Source organism: Pseudophryne corroboree, chromosome 6 (genome assembly GCF_028390025.1).
Source record: "Pseudophryne corroboree isolate aPseCor3 chromosome 6, aPseCor3.hap2, whole genome shotgun sequence".
In the NCBI taxonomy this organism is placed as follows: Eukaryota; Metazoa; Chordata; class Amphibia; order Anura; family Myobatrachidae; genus Pseudophryne; species Pseudophryne corroboree.
The window spans coordinates 493,514,967-493,526,338 of record NC_086449.1 but is presented as its reverse complement, the minus strand read 5'-3'; the positions used below and the strand labels follow the sequence as shown (position 1 = coordinate 493,526,338).

The following is an 11,372-nucleotide window of genomic DNA, read 5'->3' as shown; positions in this document are numbered from 1 at the left end:
TTCACTGCTTAGTACACCTCCCCCTAAATTCTCTTTAACTTATGATCGAATATATAACTCTGGAGTTAGGCTATGTCTTTGTCCCCTCAGGACCCTCCTTCTGTCCCCCATGTATCATGCACTAACAACTCATCTTGCCGCACTGAAGAAGCACCCAGTCAATGCAATCACTGTGTCCCCTAGATCGAAAAACTATAAGGTACAGTATCTGTAATTCACTCATTAACACTTTATGTTTGGATATGTTTATTGATATCTGTTGGACATGTAAAAACAGTTTATGAATGCCATTTATGTGCTCTTCGGCTTTCCTATAACCACCATTAACTTTTCTGTATTCTTTTTCATATCACGGACTGAAACCTTAAACATCAGCTCTGTGTAATAAAAACTGTACAACATAACAGCAAATTGGGCTGTGCAATACAGTAGTTAATGATGCCTGTAAGTTTTCATGGAGATGCTTGTTTTGCAATCAGTGATATTTCTGCTCGATACTCCCCATCATCTACCATGCCACACAACACTGAACACTGCCCAAATCTCTTTTGAAGTTCTGGCACCAGTGGCTTCTGTTCATTTGGGTTTAAACCTTCCCATTTGTGAAAATATAAAATATATAATATTTACACAGACATATTGAATTCACTGCATCGATCTGGAAACAGAAAGGGCGCAGGTTATTGTCTCAAGATCATGCAGCACCTGTAAAAAGAAGTGAAAGAATATTAAAGATCACAGCTTTCATATGAATTCAATGACAAATATAACATATAAATGTATCACGTACTGTATTAATGTCAGGTCTCTTGTTTTTCATTTGGTTCAAGCACTGACTAGAAATGGAGTACATTTTCTCTGTTAGATGAACTTCTACCTCTTCCATCTTTTTATCCACATAATCTTCAAGGGTTTTTTCTTCCTCCTCAATTTCTTCTTTGATATCAAGCTAATGATGAAATTATTAAGTAATTATTAAGTAGTTAATTGAGAAATATATATACATAATCCTCCACTGGCGGCACTCAAAGGCTTTTCCAAAAAAACGACACAAGTCGGCTGTCTGTGGGCAACGTTTCAGCGCCGTGTAGTGCTTTTATCAAGCCTTATACACGGCGCTGAAACGTTGCCCACAGACAGCAGACTTGTGTCGTTTTTTGGGAAAAGCCTTTGAGTGCCGCCAGTGGAGGAGTATATTGCGTGCAGCCGTGCTGGTTGTAATGTGGAAGGCACCGGGCATATTACATGTGTTCGTGGAGTGCCGGAGTTGGAGATGTATATGTATATATATATATTAGTAGTTTATTGCATCTATGTTTCGTGGGCCGTAACCCCGTCGTCAGGATGACAATCAGTGTAAAACATACAGTCTAAATACCTGAAGTGCATGTAGGACTCCCGTCGCCGCCAACCACGCTGCCCGGCTTCCGGGTACGTCACGTCCGGCACTTCCGGAAATGACAAACTCACGGTCCGTCCAGCAAGCATGTGGGTGAACAAATTTATTCCCTGGGATCATATAGCTACAAGTTACACAACCGCTTGTAGCTATATGATCCCAGGGGATAAATTTGTACACCCACACACGGGAAAAAGATACAGCATCAAGTATCCTGTGTCCTGTGATTCTCGGTACGTTATTTATCTGCTTAATTGCCCGTGTGGCCTTGCTTATATAGGTAAGACTGATTGTCAATTTAAGACAAGAATGGCACAACACAGATATGCGATCAGGGAGGCCATTAAATCGGGCACGGGTGAACAACCGGTCGCTAGACATTTTGCACATGCCAAGCATGGCATGGCAACATTAAGATATCGAATTATAGATCAGGTGCCCTTCTCATTGCGTGGTGGGGATAGATCTAAAAAACTGTTGCAGTTAGAAACTAAATGGATCCATTTGCTTGATACAATATATCCAAAAGGGACTAAATGAATCCTTGAATTTAAGAGGTTTCCTGTAATTATTAAATGGTTGGTTTATGGACTGGTTAACATATATTTAATAGTTTAGTCCAGGGCGATAATGTTTCTAGAATCTCCGTGTTTTCCTGAGTAAACGGGCTGTCGCTATGGCAACCCGCTATCCTTTTTTTTCACTAATGTTTTTTATGATTATTAGTATTTTTTTGTACACTATGATAAGCAGCTTTGAAGATATGTGGTGTATTGGTGGATATGATTCATATTAGTAATCATTGTTTTACATTGCGATATATGTTTTGTTGTGTTGTCATGGTTACTCTTTTCCAGCCCCCTCACGCTTGCTGGATGGACCGTGAGTTTGTCCCTTCCGGAAGTGCCGGACGTGACGTACCCGGAAGCCAGGCAGCGGGGTTGGCGGCGGTGGGAGTCCTACATGCACTTCAGGTATTAAAACTGTATGTTTTACACGGATTGTCATCCTGACGACGGGGTTACGGCCCGAAACGTAGATGCAATAAACTACTGTGTTTTGCTTCACTGAAAAAGTCTCTGAGTTCCGCCTCCCTCCGTTACATATATTGAGGGCTACAAACCCAAGAGGAGGGCACCATGAGCAATTAATCCATGCAGCTTTGGACCTGCCAGAGTGCCGGATCTTTCTGCTCTTGTGTGTGTATATTATATTATATATATATACATACATACACACACACATATACATATATATTCATTTAATATGATAAGCAATTTAATTAAATTGCACGTGAACTATGCAGCAGTCTGCAGTTGAGATTGGCGATAGCAATATAATACACATTACCAGTAATGGTGGATTCCGTTCCTCATCAAATGGTGGAAGTCCAGAGATTATTTCCAACAATATCTAGGAAGAAATAAGTAATTCATTAATTCTAATACTTTTGTGTGATTTAATGTGAACGCTCTATAAGTAACCAATTGATTGGGATATTGAATTCAAACAAGTAAAATGTTAAAAATCCTTTTCAATGTATCTTACAATGCTGAGGCATTTAAAATGAAATATTACAGTACATTCTGGGTCAAGGGTTTTCATTTTCAAAGACCAAGTAAGCCTATTCCCTTCCCATCAGCTTGTCTGACATCTGAAGAACATCCAGCAGAATAAACAAACGCACAACACTATCTGACTCAGAGGTACTCTATACACACTGCCGATGTCTGACATATGGGAGCGATTGTTTTTTTCTGTGGCACCGCACATGTGTCCTGATTGTGCCTGTACAGAGGCCATTCCGAGACTGAGAAACTGCACCTGCCACAGCACTGGTGCAAGTTGCAATGGATGCTGACAATGGGTGTCCCAGTCCTTGCACATTTGAACGCATGGATGTACACATGGGAAGGACTTTATATCAGCATTTGTATAAAGTCATAGGCAGGCGACCGCCAATAGATGCAGATGCTTCTGCATCCACTTCTGAATCAGGCCCAATGTGTGAGGAAATCAGCAACTGACACATGAACTATGGGCCTAATTCAGCATGGATTGTTCTTCTGAGAAATTTTAGTTGTTTGAGAGTAGAAAGGTGCCGCCCCGACAGGAAGAAAAAACGCCTGCTGAAAAACTGCGAATGAATTGCAGATAGCTATCCACTTGCAGATGCATACACAATTCCTGGAACATCAAAGAGTTTTTGTCGTCTGAGCAAATGTGAGTAGGTCTGAGGCTGACACTAATCTGCGACTGAGACAGCTGGAAATGGTTTGTGCTGACATCAGAGATCCTCCCAAAAATCGCCTGCAGTTATTCTGACACACCCAGAAAACGGCAGGTTTCCGCCCAGAAATGATTATGATCTGTTTGCATTTTCTGTTGCTATTACCTCTTGTGCGTGCCCAATGCGCTACACATGTGCAGTTGTTCGATAATCGCTCGATTTGCGATTTCTCAGAATTACGATCCCCATGTACAAAGCAGAGATGTGTGGTGAGGTCAATGGCTGGGGAGGCACTGGCTAGTAAGAGCCAGATTTACGCAGGCACATATGATTTGGTGGTAAGTTTTGACAATAAAATTATAATAATATAAACATGATGTGAATAATACAAAAATAATATCTATAAATTATAAATATCTTCCTTATATTATTCTAATCATTTATTGGCAACATTCTGGAATGTGCTGGAGTAGGACGTGTGAGGCTCTGCATCCCCTGCCTACCCTGAGTGCGCGTCACTGCTACAAAGCAGGAAATAAGGATACAGGAGCAAGTACTCATCTTTCTGGTTCACCAATAGCAGAGGAATGTCCATAAATTATTGAGTAGAAAATTGGGTCTAAACTAAGAATGAGATGCTCCTGGATATCCTGTATAAACAATTAAGGGGATATTGTACTTGGAGAGTGATAAAGTGGAGAGTGATAAGGAGATTTATGGTAGACTTGCCACGGTTAAATCTCTTTCTGCGAGGTACACTGGGTTCCACAGGGAATACATCGGGGTGTAGAGATGGATCTTGACCCAGAGGCACCAACAGGCTAAAGCTTTAGACTGTCCCAGGATGCATTGCAGGGCCTCATCTATATAACCCCGCCTCCAGGCACTGTGAGCTCAGTTTTAGTTAACCTGTCCAATGCAGAATCAGGTAAAAGAGAAGGCAGATGTTAAGATTGAACTATGGTAAGTCTACCATAAATCTCCTTTTCTGCAGTGGGGTACACTGTGTTCCACAGGGAATACATCGGGGATGTCCTAAAGCAGTTCCTCAAGGAGGGGACACACCTTAGCAGGTATGAGAACCCGGCGGCCAAAGGAAGCATCAAAGGCATAGAACCTAATGAACGTGTTCACTAAAGACCATGTAGCCGCCTTGCACAATTGTTCTGCGGACGCGCCACGGCGGGCTGCCCAAGAAGGTCCAACAGGCCGAGTAGAATGGGCCTTAATAGCAGCAGGAGCCAGGAGTCCAGCCTGCGCATAAGGTTGTGCAATCACCATGCTAATCCATCTGGCCAAGGTTTGCTTATTCGCAGGCCAGCGACGTTTGTGGAAACCAAAAAGTACTAAAAGGGTATCTGACCTCCTGATAGAGGCAGTCCTCTCCACATAAACACGGAGAGCCCATACCACATCCAAAGACTGTTCTTTGGAGGACAACTCAGAAGAGATGAAGGCCGGAATCACAATCTCTTGGTTAAGGTGAAAAGATGACACCACCATAGGCAAATAACCGGAATGAGTTCGGAAGACTGCGCGGTCACAATGGAAAATCAAAAAGGGCGGACGACAGAACAAAGCGCCTAAGTCAGACACCCTTCTGGCAGAGGCAATAGCCAATAAGAAAAGGACCTTAGCCGTAAGCCATTTAAGGTCCACTGACTCAAGAGTTTCAAACGGAGACTCTTGCAGGGCATTCTGGACAACAGACAGATCCCTTGGAGCAACAGGAGGAGGGAGGCTGAACCGCAGTACACCCTGAGTGAATGTACGAACGTCAGGAATAGACAATTTTTCTCTGAAACCACACTGACAAGGCAGATATGTGAACCTTGAGGGAGGCCAGACGAAGTCCTAAATCCAGGCCTTGTTGCAAAAAAAACAGAAGTCTGGAAGTACTAAACTTGTATGCCTCGTAATTCTTAGCAACACACCAGGTGAAGTAAGAATTCCAGACCCTATAATAAATCCTTGCAGAAGCCGGTTTGCGGGCCTTTAGCATAGTTTGGATAACCGCCTCAGAGAAACATTTGGCCCTCAGGAGTGAAGCTTCAAGAGCCACGCCGTCAAAGCCAGCCTTGTCAGGTCCGGATAGACACAAGGGCCCTGAATGAGGAGATCTGGGCGTTTAGAAAGTAGAAGAGGATGCTCTATCGCAAAACCCTGCAGGTCTGAGAACCAATGCCGTCTGGGCCACACTGAAGCGACTAGAAATAGTATTCCTCCTTCTCGCTTGAACTTCAGTAGTACCCTGGGCAGGAGTGACACTGGAGGGAACATGTAGGGCAGCTGAAAGTTCCATAGAATTGCCAGTGCATCTACAAACGCTGCTTGAGAATACCTTGTCCTTGATCCAAAGACCTGAACTTTGTGATTGTGTCGAGACGCCATCAGGTCTACATCTGGTAGGCCCCACTTGTCCACTAGGAGTTGAAAGACTTCTGGATGAAGACTCCACTCTCCGGCGTGCACATCCTGACGACTAATGAAGTCCGCTTCCCAGTTGAGGACCCCCAGAATGAACACTGCCAATATTGCTGGCAGATGGCATTCCGTCCAACAAAGGATTTTTGGCATTTCCATCATTGCCATGCGGCTTCGAGTGCTGCCTTGATGATTTATGTAAGCCTCCGTGGTGGCGTTGTCTGAAATCAGAGGCAGGGCAAGAGTCAAAGCATTGAACACTGCCTGCAATTCCAGAATATTTATCGGGAGGAGAGATTCCTCCCTGGTCCACCAACCCTGGAGAGAGTGTTGCTCCAGCACCGCGTCCCAACCCCTCAGACTGGCGTACGTAGTCAGGAGGACCCAGTTGGGAATCTAGAAAGAACGGCCCCTGCTCAACTGCTGGTCCTGTGGCCACCAGGTCAGTGACAGACGAACCTCCGAAGTCAAGGAGATCATTTGAGACCTGATTCAATGAGGCAGGCCATCCCACTTGGAAAGGATTAACCTCTGTAGAGGGTGGGAATGAAATTGAGTGTACTCTACCATGTCGAATGCCGACACCATGAGGCCTAGTACTTCCATCGCTGAGTGTATCGACACTCTTGGGCGAGAGAGGAAGCATCTTATCTTGTCCTGAAGTTTCAGGACTTTCTCTGGAGACAGAAACAGTCTTTGACTGTGTGTGTCCAGCAGTGCCCCAGGTGCACCATGCTTAGAGCAGGGACCAGCGAGGACTTCTTCCAGTTGACGAGCCACCCTTGGGGTTGTAGGAAGTTTACCGTCAGCTGCAGATGACGGAGGAGAACATCTTGGGAGTTCGCCAGGATCAGCAAGTCGTCCAGGTACGGCAGGATCCTGATACCCTGACGATGCAGATGAGCTGTCATCACGGCCAGAACCTTGGTGATGATCCGAGGAGCTGTGGCCAGTCCAAATGGCAGAGCCTGGAACTGATAGTGTAGGTTGCCAATAGCAAACCGCAGATATTGCGGATGCGATATGGCAATAGGTATAAGCAGGTAAATATCCTGTATATCCAGGGATACCATATAATCTCCGCGTTCCATGACCAGTACAATCGAGCGCAGCGTTTCCAAACAGAACTTGGACACGCTCACAAATTTGTTCAGTGATTTGAGGTTGAGTATAGGCCGGAAAGACCTATTGGGTTTCGGGACAAGAGACAGGGTAGAGTAGTATCCTCCACCTCACTGGGACAGGGGCACCGGCACTATCACGCCTGTATCCAGGAGGGAACGCACAACCAGGTGTAGATCTTGTGCGCCTTCAATGGGTCCGAAGGGATAACCCTCGTTCGGAACTAGCGAGGGGGACGTCTATTGAAAGAGACTGCGTACCCGTGAGAGACGACTTCTCGCACCCATGCGTCTGAAGTGGTCTTTAACCAGACCTGGGTGAATTGCAGAAGTTGGCCTCCCACCCTGGGATCCCCAAAGGGGAGGCCCGCCCCGTCATGCAGCAGGCTTGTCTTGCTTGGTAGCAGGCTGACGGGCAGCCCAGGATTGTTTTGCTTCTTTGGGCTTAGTGGTTTTGGAGAACGAGCTTGTCTTGGGTATGCCTGACCTTTTGCTTTCCATTGAGGTCGAAAGGAACGAAAAGTGGTACGCTTTGCCTTCTGTGCAGAAGGATTCGTATTTGGGAGAAACACAGTCTTAGCAGCCGCTTAGTCAGTTACAATCTTATTCAGATCCTCCCCACACAGGATGTCTCCCTTAAAGAGTACCACCTCCAAGGTCTTTTTGGAGTCCAGGTTCACCTTCCATGACCTCAACCACAGAATTCAGCGAGCCAGGATGGACGTAGTTGACGCCTTGGCCGCCATTACACCTGCCTCAGAGGACACCTCCTGAATGTAGTGGGAGGCGGTAGCAATATGAGACAGATATTGTCTGGCTGTCTCAGATATATCCTGAGGCAGCTATTCCTCTATTGCCTGAACCCATGTTTTAATTCCTTTTGTGGCCCAAGAGGCTGCTATAGTGGGTCTATGTACAGCACCTGTAAGGGAGTAAATAGACTTCAGGCATCCTTCGACACGCTTATCTGTCAGTTCCTTCAGTGAGGTGACAGTGGTGACAGGTAGAGTGGATGACACAAGACGGGTGACATGGGAATCCACCGGCGGTGGATTTTCCCACTTGTTACACAACTCAGCGGAGAGAGGATAACGAGCTAGCATCTTTTTAGACAGGGAGAATTTCTTTCCTGGAGAAGACCAGGGTTCCTGACGTATGTCAACCAAATGGTCAGAATGTGGTAAGACTACTTTCGTTACCTTCTGAAGTTTACATTTATCAGGTTTCTTAGACGCAGTAGTGGGATCTACATCATCATCGATTTGTAGAATCGGCTTAATAGCCTCCACTAGGTCAGAAACATCAACTTGCGTTGTACTTTCCTCGTCAGAAGCGACTGCATCAGTGGCTGACGGATCAGTATACTCCCCATCCTCATCAGAAGTATCATCTGAGATATTAGAGGATTGTGAGGAGGAGGCGGCCCGCTTAGATGACCCCTTGACCGCAGAGGGGTGTGGGGTAGGTTTTTGTCTAACCAAAGACTGATTCAATTGTATCTGGGTAGACAGAGAATCTGCCCAGGGCGGATTAACCATAGGGACAATATGTGACTGCAATGGCACAGGAGGTCCCATAGCGGGCGTAAGGCGTGTCACAAGCGTATTAAGCATGTTTGAGAATGCCGCCCAAGGTGGCTCCTGATTGGCTACAGGAGCAGTGGACTAACTGGTAGATGTATGGCACATATTCTACAGACCATCATTTAAAGCTTCCCCCTCAGGCAAATCCCTGGAGCATGCGCAGCATGATCCAGGAGCGTCCGCAGATTTCCCACCCTTTGTGTTAGACATTTCAGTGAATGTAACAGCAGAGCATATGAGTACGATACAGCCAGACAGAGTACAATATCTGCAAATAAATTCTCTAGTATGTGACAGCATACACAGTACACAACACCAGCATCTAAATCCGGTACTACAGTATGTGACTGCGTACACAGTAGAATACACTTAACGGTAAATACTGTGCAGCACTATATATGAGACCCTGACGCACCTAGTTCTAGGGTACGGAATACAGTGATAGATACAGCTGGGATACACTGAAAGTGAAATCCACATGGCAGATACGGGCACACACAGTCTCAGTGACAATGCAGATAATTATTTTAGTCAGATAATAAAGCTGCACTGAACTAGATTATATATATATATATCCTGGGGATCCCCGCCAGAGCACACAGCGCATCAGTGCTATCAGTGCTGTGTCTTCTTGTCCGGCCAGATCCAGTGCGCATGTGCGAGATCTCGCTACTATTGCAAAATCTCAAATGCAGCCGCCACAGCCAGGAACAGCGCTATCCCTGGCTGTGGAGATAGGGCAACAACACCTGCAGCTGTCGAAATCTATAACTGCAGTGCAACTGACCGTTCTTGCATTGGCGTGCTATCTTTTAGACTTTAGACAGTCAACTGCCATGTTACAGGCTGTGTAAAAAAATGACTGGTTGGTTGGTACTTTATGTCCGTCCTCTTTATCTCTCTCTAAGGCTTAGTACATATAGACTGGTATCCATCTAACTATGCTGCCAGCGCCATAAAACAGGGATCACACTTGTTTTATGAATTACCTGGGTGCATTGCATAATGTAAACAAATGACTCATAAACCAAACCAACTCGTAACACAGGGGTCTATTTACTAAGCCTTGGAAAGAGATAAAGTGGCCGCAGCTAAAGTAACAGCCAGTCACCTCCTAACTGCAAAGTTATAGGCTGTGTTTGGAAAATGACAGCTAATAGCTGGTTGGTTGGTACTTTGTCTACTTTATCTCTCTCCGGGGCTTCGTAAATACACCCTAATGCCTGTAACATGGCAGTAAGGAGCTGACTGGCTGGTACTTTATCTCCGTCCAAGGCTTAGTCCCAAATATGGTATCATAACAAAGTAATGAAGCAATAAATATGTAGTGATAAAGCTGCTCAAACAGAGCAGAGAGAAATGACAGTTTTGAAAAATGTATTGTTATTTGTTACCAACAAAGGATACTACCAGTACAGTGTGATGTACTGTAGACTAAACTTGTCATTTTAGAAGATAGTATTCTTTGCGGTCTGTGTGAAGTCTTCTAGCTATCAAATACTTTTAATATACGACAACTGCAAGTAGTTTAGACTGTGTTATCCCACTGTAACATTCTCTGAGTGAGCATGCCCGAAAAATACAGCAAGATACCATTTTGCATTGTTTTCTCTTTTTTTTTGTTTTTAATAATATGAACATTGCTATGTATACAAAGGAATAACTGGGAATTCATCTGTGCAGGGCCACTATTGGAGAAGATAACTAAAACAATGGAAGGGTTTTCAACAGTGTCAGGTACAGTACACATATACAGTATGAGATGTACATTGTTACTTACCACCCCAAAGCTGAATATATCAGACTTTATAGTAACTTCTCCTCGCAAGGCCTCTGGAGCCATGTAAGCTGTAGTGCCAACAATTCTTTCGGTCATCATGGTACGTGCTAATTGGCCAGTTGCCCTTGTCAGTCCAAAGTCAGAAATTTTTGGAATAAAATTATCATCCAGAAGGATATTTGCACTAGGAGAAAAGCAATATTGTTGCTTAGACACAACTACTAAACACAAAAAAGGGATGTTTTAAGTTTTAAAACTGACCTGCCATTTTTAAATGTAAAAATAGTAATTCTCCGAAAACATGACATAATATTGAGGAACATGGTATATTAAGGACATTCCAATGCTTGTACACTCACATGTGAGAGTCAACAATTAGGAAACATCCCGCTCGAATATAAGAGCATTACAATATTAGCTGTCAGAACAAACGTGTAATAAAAACAAAACACAAAAGCTCCTAGTATGTCAGGTCTCTAGGATTTTGTGATCTCTAATCATGAATTGGAGTGCCGGCTTGGGTATTAGGAGAGTGTAGGAATCTATGAGGCTTCTCATGTGGGTGGTGACCGAGTACCATACGGTTTGCAGTGCCGGGTGCAGGAGATATGCCAAACTAGGTAGCGCAGTGGTTGATGATCAGATGGTTGTCAATAGAGTCAGCACACAGCGGAAACACACAGGTCCGTCAACTGTAAACAGGTAATTTTTCAGGTGGTAAGAACGGGCTTTAATTGGACTGTCCGGAAAAAAAAAAATTCCGTTGAATTCCCCCATATGTCAATTGCAATACTTTCATTAACAATCCAAGTAATTGAACTGGGCCAAGAGACAT

General features: G+C 44.5%; 1 protein-coding gene across 1 annotated transcript in view; it reads right to left on the bottom strand.

Annotated features, from left to right (window-relative positions):
• Positions 1-229: 229 nt before the first annotated feature.
• IRAK4 (interleukin 1 receptor associated kinase 4) overlaps positions 230-11,372 on the bottom strand; it is a 110,855-nt gene continuing 99,712 nt past the window's right edge. Inside the window, exons 9-12 of the mRNA XM_063927343.1 lie at positions 10,538-10,721; positions 2,750-2,812; positions 791-949; positions 230-705 (exon numbers count right to left, since the gene is read on the bottom strand). Of these exons, the coding sequence (XP_063783413.1) occupies positions 646-705; positions 791-949; positions 2,750-2,812; positions 10,538-10,721 (466 nt within the window). The 3' untranslated portion in view covers positions 230-645. The remainder of the gene's footprint in view (positions 706-790; positions 950-2,749; positions 2,813-10,537; positions 10,722-11,372) is intronic.